This window comes from Rhinoderma darwinii, chromosome 2 (assembly GCF_050947455.1).
Source record: "Rhinoderma darwinii isolate aRhiDar2 chromosome 2, aRhiDar2.hap1, whole genome shotgun sequence".
In the NCBI taxonomy this organism is placed as follows: domain Eukaryota; kingdom Metazoa; phylum Chordata; class Amphibia; order Anura; family Rhinodermatidae; genus Rhinoderma; species Rhinoderma darwinii.
The window spans coordinates 23,064,418-23,087,852 of NC_134688.1; the positions used below are offsets into that span (position 1 = coordinate 23,064,418).

At 41.0% G+C, this 23,435-nt stretch overlaps 1 protein-coding gene across 6 annotated transcripts in view; it reads left to right on the forward strand.

Moving 5' to 3' along the window:
- The window catches only part of FAT3 (FAT atypical cadherin 3), a 542,685-nt gene that overhangs the window by 384,077 nt on the left and 135,173 nt on the right, over positions 1-23,435 (forward strand). For 4 of the 6 annotated variants that reach the window (XM_075851466.1, XM_075851461.1, XM_075851464.1 and 1 more), the window contains 3 exons: positions 9,574-9,888; positions 12,346-12,556; positions 15,245-15,313. In XM_075851466.1, the coding sequence (XP_075707581.1) occupies positions 9,574-9,888; positions 12,346-12,556; positions 15,245-15,313 (595 nt within the window). The remainder of the gene's footprint in view (positions 1-9,573; positions 9,889-12,345; positions 12,557-15,244; positions 15,314-23,435) is intronic. The other 2 variants (XM_075851463.1, XM_075851465.1) reach the window with 1 other exon arrangement.

Here is a 23,435-nt window from a genome sequence, read left to right on the forward strand (position 1 = left end):
GGCAGCAGCTGCCTGACACTGGTTGCTATTAGTTCAGTTTACTATTAGTGAAAGAAAGTCATTAGTGATGGTTGGTTCCCTCCATTTCTAAGGAGAGTGCCCGGACTGCTGCAGTATGAAGACCTCTTCAAGCAGTTCCTTGTTCCCCAATAAGTGAGACATGGGGGGAAACAGAATCCTTCTTTCACTGCGGTCACACCTAAATTTTCAGGATTTAAGTTGGACATGAAAGAGTAGTGAATTTAACTAGAAATATTGGGGGGGGGGGGGGATTTACTTAGCCGGATTTACACGAGTGTTGCGCATCTCGGACGTGAAAAAACGGCCGTTTTTCACATACGAGGTACATCCGTGCTCTGCGCTGCGGGAGACGTTATCACGCATCCCCCATAGACTAGAGTCTATGGAGGGATGTGTGAAGCGTGAAAGAATAGGACATGTCCTATTTTCTCACGGACCCTTCACACGGTCCGTTGAAACAATGGTCGTGTGAACGGCCCCATTGAATTACATAGGTCCATGTGACCCCCGTTGTTTTAACGGCCGTCACACGGACGTATAATACGTTCGTGTGAATAAGACCCAAGACTGGCATTTTAAATACGCATGTCTTAATCAGAAGCCTGCTGGTGTAAGATGTGCTAAACTTATTAAGAGGCGCACACCTCTTAATAAACTTGTCACATCTTAAGCTTACCATGCGCCACAAATTAACGTAAGACTTCCTCTATAATTTATGCCAATTTGTGACGTAAATTATAGTAAATTTATCGGGCTGCGGTTGACTCACCGCTCCTACTAAGTCCCGTCTACTTCTTAGAAAAGAGGAACAGAGTTTGAAAAAGTCGCAAATTTTTGCGCAAAATAGGCAAGCAACAAAATTTGCTCCTTTTTCCACTAGAAAATTTATACGAATCACATAACAAATCCCCCCTATAGAGGGGGGTAAAGTAATTTGATTATAAGTGGCTTTCCGTAGGATTACTTTAGCCGTATCATGGAAGAGCATTTAGGATCCGTCACCCTTTGCTGAGGCAGGGATTTTCTTCGTACCTAATTTTTTCTGTTACAAAATGTTCATTCCGGAAAGTTGAAATTTAATAACCAGGAATAAAGCGGACAAATGATCAGGTTCAGGCCACTACCTAGAAATACACAATTTAAATGTAATTACTTTTCCCTTGAGCAATGCAATTCATAATTATATTTCCCTAATCCCATGGTTAGTAAAAGACACGCTGTATAATCATTAACAGATTTGTTCTCACCAGGTGGACCATATGGCCTTAAAATGAATGAGAGCAACACCGAGCCAATTCCACGATGCGACTGCCAGGCTGAACTGATATGCTGAATACAGACCAGTTGACCTAAATAAATCATAGAATTAAATGTGTGGGGAACTGGATGCCAGCGGGTAGAATCTGCCCAGTTATTGATACGTTATTAAGACACTTTTAATAGTTGAGATTTTTATTACTACCTGAGAAATCGTGGCAAAGACCCCAAGGAACTGAACAATAGAAGGTCAAAAATGTCATTAGTGATATAGAGTATGGGCGTTGCATCATCCAATAGAAATTATGCATACTTCCCGATATTTCATATGGGTAAAGAGTGGGCTTCACGGTTATCGGCCTCTTTAACTATCTTCTAACATGGCTATAAAATCACAAGAATGAAGGGACCCATTCCAGAATTTTTATGGGCGTACATAACATAAACGCATGGGCCCAATTGTAGGCCCTGGACCCAACCCTGCTTGGTCTCATCCCCCGTCTTCAGAGGAACTATATTATTAGCAAGGAAGGGGATGGGAAATTGGCCCAAATGTCATGGAAAAGGGTTAAGGGGAGGAAAAAATACCAGCAGGAAATCAAAACCTGGCACCATAATGAGGGGTGCCCCCTCTTCTATGTATGCCGCTGAGTGTCCTTCAAGTCTTTGGACAGTTGTTAACTCACTGAATAGTTGACTGGTATTCCCTGGGACTGCAGAGCATCGCTAGGAACTGGACTTCAGCTGCACTTGTCTTAATTTTTTTTCTGGGTCTTCCCTGATTCTCAAAGAAGTGCCCATATTGCCCAATCGTGAGACTAAGTCAACAAAAATTTCAGATTTTTTAATATCTGACCCCATGGGACAATCGTCATAAAGAGCTGAGGAGCAAACCTGGAGGACCGGAGGGAAATAGCAAATGGTGTCTCTGTCTTGATTGTAATTTATGCCACCAAATTTTTCCCATACCAACACATGTTGGCCATCCTTCCGATCCAATGTTAGGAGTGGAATGCTATGTATCCCAGGGGTCAGTTCCTACATCCCTTACTGAGGTTTTGGCGGCTGGGTAGGGTGTTTTTTACAATTGGATATCACCTATAGTATGGGGAAAGCGATGGGACCAACCACAGTTGGGCACCATCTACATGTACTCTAAAGGGGACGCATGGGCTGACTTAATGGTATATACAACCTCCGATTCAGGGTTCTTCCTTTATTAGGTATAGAAAAAAAATCAGTCACTACCTCGTTCGCTCCATGACACAGGAGGACTGCAGCAAGCATCTCCTCATATCTTAGCTTCCTGTGAGCGAGACATGGGTGGAGTGGGATACTAGGGTTGACTGGAGTCGCACCTAAATTATCTGGATTTGAGTGGAATTAGTAAATGTTATTTCATATTTATGTATGGATGTTATTTGCAGGTCAAAACAAAATAAATCTGGTCTAAAAAAAATTCTTATTACTTTTCTGTCCCATGAGATTCCACATGACCAGACAGTTTAATGTGCCTGATTGGATAGCGGATCAAGGCCAGGATCACACACACAGATTTGATGCCGTTTTTGTGGCAGTTTTTAGATCCAAACACAGAAGTGGACACAAAAGAAAGGAGATGCATAAATGTTTTCTTTATACTGTTCCTTCTTTATTGGATCCACTCCAAAAATTTAGTCAAAAACTGCCACAAAAACTTCAACACAACTGTTAGTTTGATCCTGTCCTAAAGGGGTTTTCAGACCCCTAAGAAAACGACTAAGTTGATTCTAATGTTTAAAAATTATTTTAATAAACAAGATTGTAGAAGCTGCCAGACACGAGGGCCCCACCAATTCTTGTCATTGCACACTGATGACATGATATCCAGTGCCAAGTGACTCTACCAGCCAATTGCCGACTGCAACGGGTCCCAGTGCAAAATGAGTAACAGGACCCCCCACCTACCATGTGCTTTTTATAATACTGACATCGTCATATGTGGAAGAGGGGTCTGTGACACTCTCAGGCACCAGAGCCCGGGTGCGACTGTTACCCCTTTTCCTTTCTTGCGCAACGGTGACGTGTTGTCAATAATGACGTTACTGTTACAGCCAGCAAATGTCTGCGTGGGAATGGTGCTGAATTTTAGGGGTTACTATAGTAATAGAAAAAAATACATTTGGCGGAATTTAGGAGGTTTTTTTAGGGGTTGGAATACCCTTTATCCTGCTCTCTTGTTCTGGCAATTCCAATATTTTGGCATTTTCTAATCCTCTAAATTGTAAAAAAATGTTTTCCTTTTTTTTTTTGTGTTTTAGATACATAGATTAGTTTGTGTTTGGATATATATGTGTTAAACCTTTGATACTAGGGGTTGTTGTAGCATGACTCATATCTCCAGCATCCTCTATATCATTGATTGCTCATAGCAGCAATTGAACAATTTCAGCAAAATCGATTTTCCTTTCCTTATTTATGGTCTCCGTCTGGTCCGGGATATGAACTTCGTGTTCGGTGCTTCAAGGTCTTGTGGTTAAGGATTTTTATATATTTATTTTAGACAAAGGGTGCACAGTGTCGTCTCCCGATACTGTCATAACTTTCATCCAGCTGTCAGGCTGAGCACGACCTCAGTAGCTGAATTGTTTATCCCAGAGAAGCCCTCTTGGAAAGGATCCTGGGGGTGAGACTAGCGAGGCACAGTGCACTTTGCTACTTAACATTTTGTTGATACTTTGTATTTCCGAAATCCTTATACCTGACAATAAAGGCACAGTCATTCTAAATTTTTTATTTTCACATTTATATCAAATTTGCATTTTCTTAAAGGCATAGGCACACATTGAATCTACCGTAGAAGAGGAAATTGCTCATATAGCAATTCTTCGATATGATGGTCCAATTCGAATGACTCTTTGACTGAGCGTTCCTTCAATAAGGTACCTGGCACAAAACTGTGTAACCACCAGCCTATGGTCTCTCAATAAACTCCACTCTACAGGCTGCCATAAAACTGCCTGTATCAGGTGTTAAATTGGTTGATCAACATAAAACACATGTTTTACAATAAACACCATTTTCCAGTTTACGTACTCCTTAATTACAGCCTGTATTATACGGCAAAGCTGCATTCACAATTCTGATATCTTCAGAGCTGACATCTTCAAACATCTCCTGCTGGTTCAGTGGCTGCACATTGCTTGTTCTTGTAAATTGCATTTGGGAAAGGGTTTTTACACCAGTAATCTGATATAGCACCAAACCTACAAAAAAACGTATCCACAGATTATTCACAGCACGATAGGACCTTTCTTTATATGTATTTATGTATTATTTACTGCCTCACTTTATATGATTATCCATGTCTCTTGAGGTTGGGTATTTATATACATGACTCCGTGACCACCACTTCATTGTGTGTGATGTTCCTCTATTTGTCTGATGTTTTACTACACCGCGTTCCAAATTATTATGCAAATATTATTTTTCGCTGATTTTCCTGAATAGTCGATGCAAATGACAGTCAGTATAATCTTCAAGCCATCAACCGTTGGAGTATAATGTGAATTTTATTGAACAAATCTCCTAATGAGAACAGAATTTTTTTTAGAAGTAAAAACTAAAAATGCACTGTTTATTATGCACAACAGAGATCAAAACATTTTATAGGTTGTAAAGAGAACTAAAATGGTAATTTGTTGAATTTGCAGCATCAGGAGGTCATATTTACATAAATCAAAAGCTCTTTCAATCAAAAAAAAAAACTTAGCAGGCCAAGTTACATGTTAACATAGGACCCCTTCTCTGATATCACCTTCACAATTCTTGCATCCATTGAATTTGTGAGTATTTGGACAGTTTCTGCTTGAATATCTTTGCAGGATGTCAGAATAGCCTCCCGGAGCTTCTGTTTTGATGTGAACTGCCTCCCACCCTCATAGATATTTTGCTTGAGGATGCTCCAAAGGTTCTCAATAGGGTTGAGGTCAGGGGAACATGGGGGCCACACCATGAGTTTCTCTCCTTTTATGCCCATAGCAGCCAATGACACAGAGGTATTCTTTGCAGCATGAGATGGTGCATTGTCATGCATGAAGATAATTTTGCTACGGAAGGCACGGTTCTTCTTTTTGTACCACGGAAGAAAGTGGTCAGTCATAAACTCTACGTACTTTGCAGAGGTCATTTTCACACCGTCAGGGACCCTAAAGGGGCCTACCAGCTTTCTGTCCATGATTCCAGCCCAGAACATGACTCCGGCACCTCCTTGCTGACGTCGCAGCCTTGTTGGGACCTGGTGGCCATTCACCAACCATCCACTACTCCATCCATCTGGACCATCCAGGGTTGCACGGCACTCATGAGTAAACAACATGGTTTGAAAATTAGTCTTCATGTATTTCTGAGCCCACTGCAATGGTTTCTGCTTGTGAGCATTGTTTAGGGGTGGCCGAATAATAGCTTTAGGCACACTTGCAAACCTCTGGAGGATCCTACACCTTGAGGTTCGCGGGACTCCAGAGGCACCAGCGGCTTCAAATACCTGTTTGCTGCTTTGCAATGGCATTTGCAGTTGCTCTCCTAATCCTATTAATTTGTCTGGCAGAAACCTTCCTCATTATGCCTTTATCTGAACGAACCCGTCTGTGCTCTGAATCAGCCACAAATCTTTTTACAGTACGATGATCACGCTTAAGTTTTCTTGAAATATCCAATGTTTTCATACCTTGTCCAAGGTATTGCACTATTTCACGCTTTTCGGCAGCAGAGAGATCCTTTTTCTTTCCCATATTGCTTGAAACCTGTGGCCTGCTTAATAATGTGGAACGTCCTTCTTAAGTAGTTTTCCTTTGATTGGGCACACCTGGCAAACTAATTATCACAGGTGTCTGAGATTGATTACAATGATCCAAAGAGCCCTAAAACACAATACCATCCATGAGTTTCATTGAAAAACTAATAACTAAATGTTTATGACACTTAAATCCAATGTGCATAATAATTTGGAACACGGTGTATGCAATAATTAAACAAAGTAAATATTGTTTTTACATGATACCGTTCTGGAGTAGAAGACTTTTTGTAGGTTTAGTGTTATGTTGGTTTCACGTGGGTTTTTGATTCTGAGCTAACGCCCCATTTAGATAGGATTAGTAATCTGATGTAGGAAAAACTAACTGTCCCACTGCATTATAGGAGCTCAGGTAAACTGTTAGGACTAGTTCACACAGAGTTCTTTGGCGCTGTTTTTGATGCGAAAACCGTGCCAAAAACATCCGAAAACGCCTCCCTTTTATTTCAATGGGAGGCGGAGGTGTTTTTTTTCTGCGGGAAAAAGAAACATCATGCCCTTTCTTCAGGCATTTCCGTCTCTGACCTCTCATGGACATCAATGGGAGGCATAGAAAGCGGTTTTCGCAGCGTTTTTTGCCCACGGCACTTAATGGCCGCGGCCGGAAAATGTTGCAAAGAACACAGCAAAGAGAGGAAATTTAAAATATGCCTGCAAATTTTTTTTGTGTGAACAGGGCCTTAAGGGAATGTTTGGCAACAAGCTTGTTGACTGTTTCCAACGACAACCAGCAGGATTGGTACTGTTCTGTCTACATGTGGGCATACAATTGAAATCTCTGCTACTGTATATCTAGGATGTTCAGAAGTCATTATAATCTGAGTGACGGTACCTGTGATGACCATATTTGTGTCTTCCAGAATCAGATAGAAATAAAAGCCAGCCTTTTATTTTTAGGGTTTGATTCTCTTTAAAGTCAATGTCCACCTTTTAACACCTTGTCATTAATTTCTTAACACATATATGATCGGAGCTATGTCTTTTTAATGCATAGATGTAAATTATGATATTCAATTTGCCTGCTGCCGCCACTAGGGGGAGCTTACTGCATAGTGTTTTATTATTGAGGCCAATGTATAACCAGTATGCAGTGAGCTCCTATGCTCCCCCTAGTGGTGACTGCAAGTAGCCTGAATTGTATCTAGTAAATCTATTGGGCTTTGGGGCTCTGTATCAGAAAAACAGAGCCCCAACCGCTATAAAGATATATGAAAGAATTTTTCAGCACAGAATTTTGGACCTCTCACAAATTGGCGTTTAAGGGTGGATATTCACTTTAAGTGTATTACTGGAATCCTTTTAAATATTGTTGATGAACTGAGTTGTATATCCCCTGTTCATATTGATTTTCAGCAGTGTAGCGGGTTTAGGAGTATGTTTGTCACTGCAGTGGGATTTTCAGAATTAACGTACCAGCAGGTGAGATGATACAATGTGAAATTGTGTGTTGGATATATCTTTTTGTGAAATAGACCATCCGGTGGGAGCGCTTTTTATGCTGCAGTGAGCTGCGGAGTTGATAAACAGCAGGGCAATCAATGTGTAATAATCAAAATTACCTGACTCAACAGTGTGGAAACCTTTTTATCCCGGCTCAGATATTCTCACTGAAGGATTTGTCAAGATAAATAGAGCAGTAAGCTCGATAAAGCTCCCAGTAGTGGAAAGAAGGCGATGAGGGCTCTGATGCCTCTCTCCAAGTCCTAGAGTTCACCGAAATACGGAGTTCATTTTCTAAAGAACTTCATAGTATCTTGTACCCTCACCAGCCCTCTCTGTTACCCATCTTGGCACATGCCAGTCTAATCAACATCCTGCTAATTGTATTTAGTCTTTTTTTATCTGGTGGCTTCTAAATATAACAAATAATTGGCAGTTGGAGCTAGTGAACGTTGAGACGCCGTAATCAGACGGGAAATAACTTTTTTGAAAAGTCTAAGTTTTTTGTTTTGGGTTATCAGACTCATTTTAGGAAACTTGTCACTACTGGTCATATGGGTGGCAAGGTACCGGAATGGATACCTTGGGTCCACCAGAGAAAATGATTCAGAGGGCCTATCCTCAAGCTATAAACTGGTTCATGTCTACTTTTCATTTCATAGTAAACTGGGTTGCTATAATTGTACACAAAGACCAAAGAAAATAACCCAAATAAGTAATAAACCCCAGCACCCTATGACCCCCTTCATTGTCACCTAAGTCCTCATGGACTCTATTTTAGGTTGGGCAACATTATAGTAATGGAACCAAGGCCCATTAAGGAATCTTCTGGTGGGACAATCTGACCTTGAATAAGCCTGCTCAGATCTAACCATAGTCTATAGCCATCGATTGTCATGGGCTTGGCTTAGACATCTTCATGTCCCGAGTACTGAAAGTCACATCAACTCTCCCAATTTTAGCAATAATCTATTTGATAACACAATGAAATCAAGGTCTGTTCTTTATTTATCAGCTAAAGTCAAGAGAAGATGTCTTCGGGGATTTATCTTGGTTATAATTTGGGTTGATTATGTTGTAGACCGGTAGAAGCTACCCTTCTATTCTAACATTATTAGATGTGGGTTCTAAACTTTGTTTTATTTATTTATGGAAAAATCACCAACCAGATCCTTGGGCAACTAAATTGCACACATTGAGAAGTCTTTTGAGTAGATCAAGTGATTTGGTGGTTGGGTCGGAAAGGGTGGGCGATGGATAGATATGTGACTAACGGAAGAATTATCATTGGACATGGACGGTGGAGCTCAAGTTTGATTGCCGGTTGAGCGTGAAGTTGAGGGTGAGATTGAAGATTCATTGCATGGATTTATTCTTACAGTATTTTATAAAATGTACAATATAAAAAGTTAGAAGTCAAACATAAACATTGTGCAAAAAAATCTTATACGTATTATGGGGGGTCAACCAGTGATGGCATAGGCTAGAATTTCTGCTACAACCAGTGATAGTATAGGCTAGAATTTCCGCTAGATTTCCATCTAGTGTTTATTACTAACTTAAAATGTCCATGTAGGTAATGTATGGGTTTTAAATTTGCACGGATCCGCATCAGTTCATGGCACATCCTCAGCAGAAATGCCTAGGAATTCTGCCGCAATTCATGTTGTAATTACGTGTCGGATTTGTAATATGCAAACACAATACACATGAGTGGAGCTCGTCTCCAATGCTCTTCAACACTGGTCTAACTCAACTACTAATGACCCAATGTTTCTACTTTTGGGCTCAGACTGTCAGTATTGCCTTTGACGTAGGATTTATCGAATGTTAAGCTAGTTGAAGCATCAATGTTGTATATTGAAGAACTTGTATAAGAACTTGTAAGGACATGTTGACCATGTGAGTGTTCAACTATGCAGAGTATCAGTTTATAATTTTATTAAGTGTACTGGGGCAAAATATGATTAACATTGACCTGTAGTAATTGATTCTCTTATTCCTTTTATATCTACTTACAGGTGACAGTCAGTGATGGAGGTCCATCACCCAAACACTCCACCGCCTGGGTGGTGGTTCAAGTTTTAGATGAAAATGATAACAAACCCCAGTTCCCAGAAAAAGTTTATCAGATCAAGCTTCCAGAGAGAGACCGTAAGAAAAGGGGAGAACCCATCTACAGGGCTTTCGCCTTTGACAAGGATGAAGGTCCTAACTCTGAGATCTCCTACACGATCGTTGACGGCAACGAAGATGGCAAGTTCTTTATCGACCCTAAAACCGGCATGGTGTCTTCGAGAAAGCAGTTTTCAGCTGGAAGTTACGACATCTTAACAGTAAGAGTTCATTACCCATTCTTTTCACGTCGTTCAACAGTGAGCCAGAGAAGGTTATTTACAAGGCTAATGCAAAATCAAAACACTTCACTACCTACTTGTAACTTAAATTTGCAAGTGCAAGCGGCCGGCTCCCCCGGGAACCAAAACGTCTGGAACAGCATGCTGCCATAAATGATACATTTGTCTTTAATTCAAAACAGATCTGTCGTACACCGCGCTCAACAATTTAGACTAAAAACCAAAAATAGATATTTTAAAATTCATTGGAACAGTCTTTTTTGGATTTAGCCTCTTTTTGTTTTATCCTCGCATTTTTTTTTTTGTCATTTTCATGAAAAGCTTATTTTGCTTCAGCGTAATTACATACATCTTTAATCATAAGACCAAGGGCTAGCCGGTAGAACGAGTGAAATAAAAAATCCTGAAGTTTATCGAGGTCTTGAATGGAATTTTTGCACGTCTCCAAAAAGTTGACTAGTGGTTTTAGAACTGAAAGAGCAGTAAGACCTCATTCAGACACGCATATTTAAATATTGAAGTGAAACAGAACACTATATGGACAACAAATACGCCACTTATTGTCCGTTTGTACATGCGTTTCAATGTCAGGATGTGTTCAGTATTTTGTGGGTGTTTCATTTTTTATCTGTATTTGGTTCCATATTTATTCAGTATGTTTATCTCTTTATTACTTGCTGATTTCTAAAACTCCTGCCTGACATTATTTTACGAAGAAATATTGCAAAAAAACACGTAATTAATATGAAGGAAATACGTGCTAAATTCAAGTCGCGTATTTTACACATATGTTCCATAATCCGCCATGTGATTGTTGCGATTTTGAAGATGTGATCACATAAGGAAAAATCTGCGTACTACAAACACTAATGTTGTTTATTTACCGTTTTTTTTTACACAACTTATTATGGATCTTACTAAATACGGTCAAAATACGGATGTTAGATATGCTTGTCTGAATGAAGCCTAAGGCCCGACCGGGCCTAAGAGTTACAGGCTTGAAGACTTAGGTCCTGTTCACATCTGCGTTGGCAGCTCCTTTAGGGGCCTTCATCGCAGATCCGGACGAAAATACCGGAAACAATAGGGCAGCATTCCGACAGAAACCCGATGGAACCCATTAAAGTCAATGGGTTCCGTCGGGCGCCGGTTGTCTCCGTCGTTCAATTAGCTGGCGCTGTTGGTATTTTCGTTGTTCTGCTCCTCTGACGAAGCAGAACGACGAAAAGCTGAATGTAGATGTGAACAGGTGATCCACTTCAGGTGACAAGACCACCTCTGGATACAGCAGTACACTGTTATGTGAAATCCCAAAATGTTTGATTTGCATGTCAACCTTTTACATCAAATTCTAATAAAATCTGAGAAACACTGATTACATTAAAAGAGTTCTCTGGGACAAAAAAACTTAGAGGGGTCTCTCCACCATAGAAATTTATGTAATATCTACAAGATCTGGGACCCCCATCTGTTGGGAAAGCGGGGTTCCCCTGACTCTCATATTGTTTACTGAGTAGCATGTGGCTGGAGAATGAATGGGGAGGTGTCCGTTCAAGCCTGCAGAATAAGTCGAGCAAAGCTTGCAGTCCAACTGGACCACCCCGTTTTTCCAAAGGTGGACCGCCTACCTATCAAACATTTATGTCATGTCCATTATGGTGGGAAAACCCCTTTAAAGTGGTATTGCCAAAGTGGCACGTCATGATAATATTCATTTTGGCAATATATGTAGTACCAATGTCTACCGATTTTTATATTTAGATCGCCTGCAATCAGCATGCTTGCTGGCTGATTTAGCGAGATCTACAATGGGTCGACTTTCAAAATCCGCAGGTGGAGCATGCTCAGTCTTCTGCTGTCTAGGAAGATGTGGTATCCGGACTTGTACCAGGTTGCTCAGTTGTTTTACTTCTTGCCTCATGAAGATGGCTACATGAGGTCTCTCTGCTGAGAGATACAACCACCATAAAAATGTACGGTCATTTTTATGGTGATGACCTTTGATTACACAATAACTTTTACTAAAAAAAAAGCTAAAAAATTGTAAAACAAAAAATAAAAATAAAAAAAATTACAGAAAAAAGTGACATCAGCAGTATTATTTTTGGGGACTGTGTTAGCAGACAGGTTTAAGTTCATGTTTGGGGTCATTAGATGGTTTTGGATTTCCTGGGCTGAGGAAGTTTGGGTACCACTGTCATATAGGACTACTATTCTCATGTCACGTGGGGTCAGTGAGCCCTAAAGCCTTCCCATTACTGCAGACCTGGCACCTAGAGACATTTTCCTGAAGCTGTTCTAGGGAAGTTTCTCTAACTTCTTGTATGGAAAACTTTATTGTGCTACCAGAATTAAAAAAAAAACAATATAATATTAATTTTTGTTTTATCTGCAGTTTGCCTATTAATCCAGAAATGTTTTTCTTTCCCAACTCAGATAAAGGCTGTAGACAATGGGCGTCCTCAGAAGTCCTCTACTGCACGCCTCCACATTGAATGGATGAAGAAGCCCCCACCTTCACTTACCCCCCTCACCTTCGATGAACCCTTCTACAACTTTACAGTTATGGAAAGTGACAAAGTGACGGAGATTGTCGGGGTTGTCACTGTGCAGCCTTCTAATATCCCTCTCTGGTTTGACGTCGAAGGTAAGACCAAGCCAAGATAACTCCACCTATCCAATAAAATATACAGAATTCTTTATACTTATTACGTTTCTTATTTTTAAAGGTATCACTCCTTTTGCATTGGTGTTTCTTTCTTTCTTTAATTCTTACCTTTTTGTAAATATTAATATCTCACATCAGCAGCCATCTCCATTCATGGTCTTCCATTCTATTGTCATCGCTATCAGTGAAGGATCTCACCTGCTTTATTAGTCTTTTTAATATTTACAGAAAGGCAAAGGCCCTCATTTATTAAAACTTGGACGACACTTTAGTGGTAGAAAAAAGTTGCAAATTTAGGGGGACGGCTTTTTTGCACAAAAAGATTTGTGTTTTAAGAGGGCGGGGCTACCACGGTCGAACAGGTTTATTCCATTTTACTCTGCTCGGAGCTGCTGTAGATTTCAGTTAGGCTCACGAACTGCACAAGACAGACTAATTTTTTTTTAAGAGGCATACGGCTCAGGGGTTGTCCACTACTGGAGAACTGAAGACCTATCCACCGGATAAGTCATCAGTACATGATCTGTGGGAGTCCAACACCCGGACCCTGCAACGTCAAGCCACTCCGGCTGCCTCCGAGCACTGGACGTACATGCCGGAGGCAGTTGGCTCCGGCCATTGAATAGCGACGAGCCGCCATACCGCAGCTCTTCTCCTATTCAAGTGAATAGTAGCAGAGCTGCAGTTTGGCTGCACGGCCGCTATGCTATGTACGTGGCCAACTTCTTCTGACTCCATACATAGCATTATGTGCCATAACATCCGGTGCTCAGAGGCAGCCGGAGCAGCTTAACAGTGCGGGGTCCCGTGTCGGACCCGCACCGATGATATACTGATGACCTATTAAAGGTAGTAATTTATTAAAAGGGTTGTCCACTACTGAACAACTGATGACCTACTCGGTAGATAGGTCATCAGTTGTTCAGTAGTGGACAACCCCTTTAATAAATTACTCACATTTTATTGCTACGGGCTTTAGACCTTGACTGTCGTATATTACATCCACTTAGTCAGGGTAATAGGTGTACTGCTTGGCAACTGATTGTTATAAGATAGCTTACGTTAATGAAGTGCCTTAAAGGAAATGTCCACCTTTTAACACCATGTAGTGTTTTAGGTCCAACATTCTGAGCTGATTATTTCCTAATATATGCTTATAGCGGTCATAGCTCCATTTCCCTAAAAAAAAGAGATCCAAATTTCCTGCATAGACATAGAGTTGTTGTGTAACTAAACTTTTGAAAAACTTTTGACATACCGATCGCTAAAACAAAGCTGCAGAAACACTCGGATGAGCGCAGAGCCTCATTATTTCTGATCGGGTTTCCTTTGAGCTTTGTACGGGCCCAATAGAAAGTCTATGAGTCCGAATACCGCTCGCTTGGCTTTCTGAGGAAAATGAAGGGGCACAGAAACGAAAGGGCACAGCTTTCAGGCGAGCAATTCTGCCGCTCTGATTTAGCAATCAGTGGGGGTCCCAGTGCTCATACCCCCACCGATCAAAACTTTTGACATGTCACTATGACATATAACATTTAAAAAAAAATGTAGTTACCTTTTAAATGATAATATTCTGTCTGCCTCCAGTCACCACTAGAGGGAGCTTTAGAGTTGATTGCATACATTTATACATTGAATTTACAGACATTGAGCCAGCATGGAGCAATGCTGAAAGATGGACATATGCTTGGTGTGAAAATCATCAATTTCGAACGCCACTAATCCTCACATGTCTTAAATCATCTCATAGGCAAGGCCTAAAAAGAAAGCTGCATGACTCAAATCATAAGCACACATCTCATTTTTGTGCCAGACATAATGTCTGCTCTCACCTCAGTTGGGGATTCATTACCATAATGAGTCAAATATGACTTTAGCAGGTGATTAAATCCTGTTCGTTAAAGTAAATTCTTAATTTATGTGAAATTCCTTTAATCTGGCATCCGACCGTTTGGAAAGTCTGATAATGCGGAATATGGACGTCACAAGACCCAGAAGGAGAAGACTGAGCAAGAAATAACCCAATATCCTTATTATGATTATTTTTTTACATTTTTTTACAGCCGTTTTTGGAGCTGTTTTTCTATAGAGTCAATGAAAAGCGGCTCCAAAAACGTCTCAAGAAGTGACATGCAGTTCTTTTTGGCAGGCGGTTTTTTACACGGCCGTTTTTCAAAAAAAGCCCCGTCGGGACAGAACGCTGTTTTTCCTATTGAAATCAATGGGCAGATATTTGGAGGCGCTCCGAAGAACGGCCGAAAATAGGCTGTGTGAACATACCCTTAGTGATCACCTCCTTTCTTACAAGTGATTTTTATATATTTTTTTATGACCATCCGATGATCCAGAATATTTTATAATTAAGCTATCAAGTCCCAATGATGCCGAATTAAAGGACCTAGACCTGATATCCTGGGATTACTACATAAGTCGTGTTTAATCACTAATATTTCTGACTAGCTGCCGTTTCCGGGGTTTTCACTTGCTTTGCTTTTACTAATGTCTCAAAATTTTCTTAATTTTTTTTTTTGTTTTTTCTTCTGTATTTTTTGTTTTGTCAGATTTAATCCCTTTGTTGGTCGTGCACTAATCTTGTCCTGTGTGACTTACTTCTCTCTCTCTTCTCTTTCGCTGCCTTTTCCACTGTCTTTCCTTTTCTGCTGCAAGGTGGCAAGCATGCCCGAGAGATGTTCTATATTCTGCAGACAGCTTGTGGGCAGAACTGCTCATCTGAAGGTATTATTGGTGCAAAATACATTTGACTAAATTGCTTTCTTTCTGAGACATTTAAATTGTGTTTTATAGAGATGTCTCAGGCAGTATATTAGACTCTCCACAAAATCACAAAATGCTACATATTCTCTCTTTAGGATTTTTTTTCTGAAGCCGGTATCCAATTACTTTTCCTTTCATCTCTGTCATTCCTCATTCTGTGACTCCTGATACCTATTTTCTATAATCTGGTTAAAATTGAATTTTATTATAATATTTTACCCATCATCAAGTCTGTAGGCTTCAAAGTGTATTATATTTTATAGGTTTTTTTTTAAATTAAAATAATTAAATTAAATATTTTTAATTTTTTGGATTATTAAGTACATTTTTTAATATACAAATAATTAAATTTAGAATTTTTAATGCATGTAATTTATTTATTTGCCGGTAGCATTTTTTTTATGTACAAATAAATAAATTCGATATTTTTAATAAATATTATGTATTTATTTTTCATTTTTAACTAGTATCATTTTGTACGTACCGATAATATTTTTAATTTATTTATTTTGGTATCCGTTTTTATTGTACAAATAATTTTAATGGCATAGTAAAAAATAAAATGTTTACATTTTCCGGATTGGAAATACATACAACTTAAAAACTGAGTTATCATAATGAATATATTTTAACGGTAATATAAATTTGTGGTATTAGCAGAAAAAAATATTAAATCCCTTAAGTGGTGTTACAATTTTAATACACTGTGTTATTAGTGTGTTGTTTTTTTTGTTTTTTCCATTGCTCGGAGCGGCTTCTATCATAATTATTTCACTGACCTGATTAGCAGAGAGGTTTTTACGCTTGTGCCTCAAGAAATATAAAATCACAAAGTAAATATATAATATAAATCCATTGGAGCTATTTCAAATACTGAATGGTGTTTATGTAAATGTGATGGTGGCAAAGGATGAAATCTCCATCCGCAAAATTAAGATGTAAACCTTTGAAGACTTTTTTTTTTCCTACTATGTATTATAGTGTTTAATTTTATTTAAAAATATATATATTTTTGAGATAAAGCTTCTATGTATCCTGGATACATAGTCGCTGTATCTTGCGCTGAAATCCAAATCCGTCAGGTTAGCGGGACTGACGGCGTCGGTGACAGTGGGTCCTGCTTTTCTCTGACATGCAAAATATATCTGTTATCAATCGCATCTAAGTTATGAACCTAGATATGATCGATAACAGATGGATCTTGTGTGTCAGACAAGCAGACCCGCTGTCACCGAAGCCATCAGTCCCGCTGACCTCACGGAATCGGGTTTCAGCGCAAGATACAACTTCTATGTATCCAGGATACATAGAAGCTTTATCTCAAAAAGTAAAAAGTAAAATGTCATGGTAGATCTAAACACTATAATACATTGTTTAAGTAGAAAAAAAAAAGTTTTCAAAGGTTTACATACTTTAAGTAACTTAAAATAACCCTAAGTTTATGCAGCAATGCTCCTACCATCCAAGGGGAGGAAGACCTAGTGTCTCTACCATGACTTTGGAGGCTAAAACTGGATAACTACCAATCTTAAGATGGCTGTAGAGGAAACTGCCAGGCATTGAGGTGATACCTCCAAGAACACATCCGATTGTATCTTCTCTTTAAGTTGACCTATTGCACTTTATACTTACAAATTCACTTAAAAAGTAAATAAAAAAGGAATCCAATAAAAAAAAAAGGAAATTTTGGCCCAATAGTCATTGGTCCTAGGCCAATAGCCCAGTAACAACTATGGCAAACTTTCATCCAATGACTTAGGTCAGCTTTAGACTAGTAATGTCTATCTCTTATAGTGTCCCCTTCACCCAAGTGCTAAATCGTTGGATCTTAATTGTAGAATCAATTGTAAAAGTTGCTTTTCTGAAAGATGCATATGTATGTAGTAGCATGGTCTACGGAAGATATGCATTACATAAGGAACATGGGTTTATAAAATTCGGAGACTTCTGTGATTGTGACCATACTGGTAGTAAGGCCATTAATAAAAGGGACCATTTTTAATGTTGAACCAAAGTTCACCTTTACTTTTTTTAAAAAGTCCCACAGGCAGTGGCGGACATACCATTGGTGCAACCTGTGCAACTACATGGGGGTCCTCAGCTGTCTGTGTCCCACCCCCATGCCCACAGGCCTTAGCTTAGGGTGGTGTCCATATGTATTCTATCCATAGGAATTTTTTTATAAACTTGTAGCTCATTGGATAGTCCGGATGTAGCAATCTTTAACTTGACCCTGATAACTTGCTGCAGCGTGATAATATTATCACATAATATATCAAGGCCATAGAAAAACCTTAAATTAACATTTCTAGCCACAGTGTATTTAACGCGTTGTGTCAAGTTAAAGATTGCTACATCTGTATAAAAATAGATGGCACTGTGTCGTATTATCTCATACTAATCATATATCATCTCACATAGACATGTTTCAAGGGAGGCTTGCCCATTTTCCAAGGTGCTGTGCCAATTAATACTTGAGAAATACACATAGATCCTGTCAGCTGGGACCGACGCATTTCGATGCTCTGTGGAGTTTACTTTGATCACATTTAATAAAATGACCTCGTTATGGAGAAAGTCTACCAACAAATGCAAATTGTGTACTAAATGGAAAATGTAATACAATTTTGCAGCACAGGTTTGCAGCATCAGAATGTAAACAAGTGTTTTCATTCACTGTCAGCAAACTAATATCTTGAAAATTGTGAGGAATTGAAACATAAAGTATATTAGAAAGTTGCAGAACTTAAGAAGATTAAGCTTTATTTACATATCACTGGAAACCCCCTTTAAGAACAAAAATTATAACGGTCCTTGCTAAGGTTTAGATATATTAGACATAAGCTTAGGTAGCTTAGGTAATATAAAATAATATCTATCTCAGTCGTATTCCAACATCACCTGGACCTTCTTATGGCTTCTCTATATAGAACTGGCCTGACCTAGATCCTCATATGTCAACTTTACATATTGTTGACTGAGCTTAATATATAGTGTGCTCTTCAACAATATAAGAACAAGGTATCAGCTGGTGACAACCAGATCTGGCCCACAGAAGAGGTCTTCCCTTATATCTTTTACCAGTAAACCAACAGCATATGTATAGACATCCTCTTCCATAGTCTGTGATGTCCACTTATACGTGTAAGCGTTCCATCACCGCTGCTATACTACATCACATAAAGCTGGGCTTAGCCACTGATCAGATGAGTGTTCGTATCAACATAAATGCACTGACATTTTGCCATAAAAAATATCTCCGAATTTTTAGATTGCTCCATATGCACCTAGGTCGCAATAATAGTATTAATGCATATATCATAAATGGAATAAATCTGTGAATAACAGAACAAGAGATGGATCTGGGTATGCTGATTACAAGTAATCTAAGCTGCAGTACTCAATGTCAAGCAGCAGCTGCAAAAGCAAATTAGATTTTATGGTGTATAAAAAAACAAAACTCAAAACCGGTGATCCCGATGTAATATTACTCTATAAAATCCCTTGTAAGACCACATCTCAAATATTGGCAAACAGTTTTGGGCTCCAAATTGTAAAAAGGATTTAGGAGAGCTGGAAAAGGTTCTAAGGTGGGCGACTATATTATTAAATGGGATGAGTATTATAAATAATCTAGCAATGAATTTCCTAAAATTGATCTGGGAAAGGTTGAACTTGATGGACGTGCGTCTTTTTTTCACGCAAGTAACTATGTAACTATATGGGAATTTCTTAGCCAATAGTAGAACAAATTACCATCAATGGAGGAAAGCATGTAAAGCCTGTCAGATAATTCCATTAACTAACCACCGGATTAATGTCGCTTGTTCTTATCAGTCTATGGCCAAGAGAGATGGAGTAGATGGTTCGGACCTATGCTAGAGTCTAGGGTTGGTGGTGCTATTGACACCAAAATGACCTGATGGGTTACAGAGTAACTAAATGTTCAACAAACTTCTGACATGTCATAGTGACATGTCAGAAGTTTTAATTAGTGGGGGTCCGAGTACTGAGACCCACACCAATCGCTAAAACGAAGCGGCAGAAGCGACTCTGTTCGGATTTTTTCGGAAATCAATGTATCGGAGTACGGGCTCAATAGAAAGTCTATGAGCCTGTACTCCGATACAGCGGCTTTCCAGAAAAAAAACTAACAGAAACGATGCGGCTGAGCGATCACACGACCACTTCTGCCGCTTCATTTTAACGATTGGTGGGGGTCTCAATGCTCAGACCCCCACCAATCAAAACTTCCGACGTGTCACTATGACATGTTAGAAGTTTGTTGAACGTTTAGTTACCCTTTTATTTCTCCTTTTTGTATTCAGCAGGAATCCAATATCCAAAATGTTATCATTTTGTGTTCATAGCAGTTTAATAATCCAGAACTTGGACAAGTCACAATTTCATCTGCACTAGTAAATCAAGTCTTCTGTCAGCCCCAATGTGTTTATTTCATTTTGTCCTATATTCCCGTTAATCCTACTAGATATTTATTGTAAGTATATGAACACACATTAAATATGTGTCTATACTGCAAGCTGTAATTTCCAGTTTCCATCCTAAAACTCTCCTAGCAGGTGATTGCCGACAGTGAGAAACTTAGTGGCTCAGAGCTTTTATACCCTACCATGCAGAAAATAAGCACGGTTCAATCTTGCATTTTATAGCCTGTCAGACCAGATGTTCTGTGCAGTTTTTAGTAAATTGTTCTGTTTCCGACATTTGGATAGAATTATAGAATTACTTTGTGAACTAACGTAACCCATATTTATGTAGATATTATATAACTCATAGCGGTAGGGAGCAGCACTGTCTCTTCAAGTGCCCTATTTATAATTTATTGGACAGGCTTTTTAGTTCATAATTTATCGGTATATATTAATGTGCTTTCTGTATTACATATACTATGCAAATGTTGATCCTTTGAAATTAGTAGGGGGGAACGGCTTCATACGAGCTTTGATGGTGGCCTAGTTGTGCCCATAGATGCTGTGATACTTTATAGCACTTATTTTAGTAAACTTGGCAGATATTGTAGTAGAGTATGGTCTCAAAATGGTCAGATGGTCAACATCGAAACAAAACTTTTTGACTGATCGTCTTGAACAGATAAGACTCAAGGTGTATGTGTCACGAGGCGGGGTGTGGACCCACTGGGCCGTACCACATAGCGGGATGGCAGCTGGCCAAACAGGTAAGTACAGAGTTCAATAGTTCAGCGAGGATACCTGAGGTAATCGTAGACAGTAGCGAGGCAGGCACATACAGGACCAGGTGGCGGAAGACGTCAGGAGAGGCGTATTAATTCAAGCGAGACTGTAGCACGGCAACAGCACAGCATGGCACTAGAACAGGGTAGCACGGAAACAGGATACGGGATACAGGAACAAGGTACACTGGGAAACTGGAAGACACTGGGAGACCATTAGCACGACATACTATGGGTAACAAACAACGCTCTGGCAAAGAGCAAGAGGGCAGAGCTAAGTATTCGTAGTGCCCATCACGAGTATTAAAGGCAGTCTTCCATTCGTCACCTCGACGAATCCAGATCAGTTTGTAGGTCCCCCGCAGGTCCAGCTTAGAATTTTTTTTCGCCTCCCGTATGCGATCAAACAGTTCAGAAATCAAAGGCAGAGGGTACCTGTTCTTCACCGTGATCTGGTTTAGGCCTCGGTAGTCAATGCAAGGTCATAGCGATCCATCTTTTTTTTTAACAAAGAAGAACCCCGCTCCGGCCGGGGATGAGGATTTTCGAATGAAACCCCTCTCCAGGTTCTCCTTAATGTAGGCCGACATGTACTGGGTCTCTGGCAAGGAGAGAATGTACACTCTACCACGAGGAGGAGACGATTCAGGAACCAGGTCGATCGGACAGTCATATGCCCGGTGTGGCGGAAAGGCCTCAGCCTCCTTTTTGTTGAAGACATCGGAGAACATGGAGAAACAGGAAGGCAACCCTGTCAAAGGCTGAAGAGGGACAGGCTGTGGTGACTGGATATTGCCCAGACAGCGGTCAAGACACTTCGGGCCCCACTGGAGGACCTCTCCAGAGTTCCAATCCAGGACGGGGCATGCAGACGGAGCCAAGGCAAACCCAGCAGCACGGGGTTGACGGCCTTGGACAGGACGAACAGGGAGATGAGTTCAGCATGAAGGGCTCCCACTTGGAGTCTCAACGGCTTGGTTACAGTCACAACTGGGTCAGGCAATGGCAGTCCATCCACCGAGGCGACGATCAACGGCCTTTCAAGCGGGATAGTAGGCAACTGAAGGAGATCCACAAGGTCCTGGCAGATGAAGTTGGCTGCAGAGCCGGAGTCCAGATAGGCAGAGACCGGATGGGACCTCTTGCCAGCAATGATGGTTACGGGAATGAATAGTTTGGAAGAGAGTTCTTGATTCACATTTTTGACTCCCAGGGTTGTCTCTCCAACCAAACCTAGGGGCTGGGGTTTTTTGGCTTGTGAGGGCACAGACGCACAACATGGCCAGCGAGGCCGCAATATAAGCAAAGTCAAGAGGTGCGCCTACGCTGTTTCTGTTGGATCGATAATTTTAGTCGGTCTACTTGCATCGGGACCTCGGGCAAAGCAATAGAAGCAGGCGAGAGGGGTTGCTGGAAGTTGGGCGCCAGTCTACGGCGCCGACGCTCCTGACGAACCTCGTGAGATCTCTCCCTCAGCCTTATGTCTACCCGAGTGGCAAGCAGAATCAAGTCGTCCAAAGCAGGAGGCAGGTCTCGAGCGGCCAGTTCATCCTTGATGTCGGACGACAGGCCATGCAAATAGGATGCCACCAAGGCTTCATTGTTCCAAGATAGCTCTCCTGCCAGAGTCCGGAACTGGATCGTATACTCACCCACGGTGGTGTCCTCTTGGCGCAGGTTGAAGATGGCAGTGGCTGCCGATGAGACTCGCCCAGGCTCCTCAAAAACAGTTCGGAATATTCGCACGAACTCCTGGAAATCTTGGGTCTCGGGTCCCTGACGTTCCCAGATAGGATTAACCCATGCCAGGGCTTTGCCAGTCAGGATGGATATGATGAATGCGATCTTGGCTCCGTCCAACGGAACTGCTCGAGAGTGCAGGGTAAAATGAATGTTGCATTTGTTCAGAAACGCCCGACAAGCACTGGCGTCTCCATCAAACCGAGAGGGCAATGGCAGCGAGAACCGAGGATCCGGACAGGTACTGCCAGGAGGATCGGCTTGAAGCACTTGCATAGAGGCAGAAAGAGAAGAAACTAGCGTCCCTAGCTGCTGCGCCATAGAGTCCACTGCCACAAGGAGCTGATCCTGCCTAGCTCAGAGATCCAGCAGGTCCGTCTGCATGGCTTGGGAGGGTGCCAAGCCCTTGAATTGACCAGCGGAGTCCATCGCCAGAGTATACTGTCACAAGGCAGGGTGTGGACCCACTGGGCTGTACCGCGTAGCCGGATGGCAGCTGGCCAAACAGGTAAGTACAGAGTTCAATAGTTCAGCGAGGATACCTGAGGCAATCATAGACAGTAGCGAGGCAGGCACCTTCCAGGACCAGGCGGCGGAATACATCAGGAGGGGCATATCAATTCAAGCGAGACTGTAACACAGCACGGCAACAGCACAGCATGGCACTAGAACTGGGTAGCACGGAAACAGGATTCGGGATACAGGAACAAGGTACACTGGGAAACTGGAAGACACTGGGAGACCATTAGCACGACAAACTATGGGTAACAGACAACGCTCTGGCAAAGAGCAAGAGAGCAGAGCCCTTTTTACAGCCCAGGGCATCCTGGGCTAGATTGCAGACTTCCTGCAAAATGCGCGCACTGGCCCTTTAAAACCGTGCACGTGCGGGCACACGCGCCTGCTGGAGATGGTCTCGATTTCCAGAAGTGAATGCCGGCGCCTCACAGGAGGACGACGCTGCAAGCAGGTAAGATGTCCATGGCCACGGCCGTCGAGGTTTAAGGCAGAACGACGGACCGTGGCCATAGACGTTACAGTATGTGGGCCTTTGAATGACAAATACGACGTTGAACTTCTATCTACAAAACCCTCATCTGTATAAGTGTTGATCATTTTAATTGAGATCAC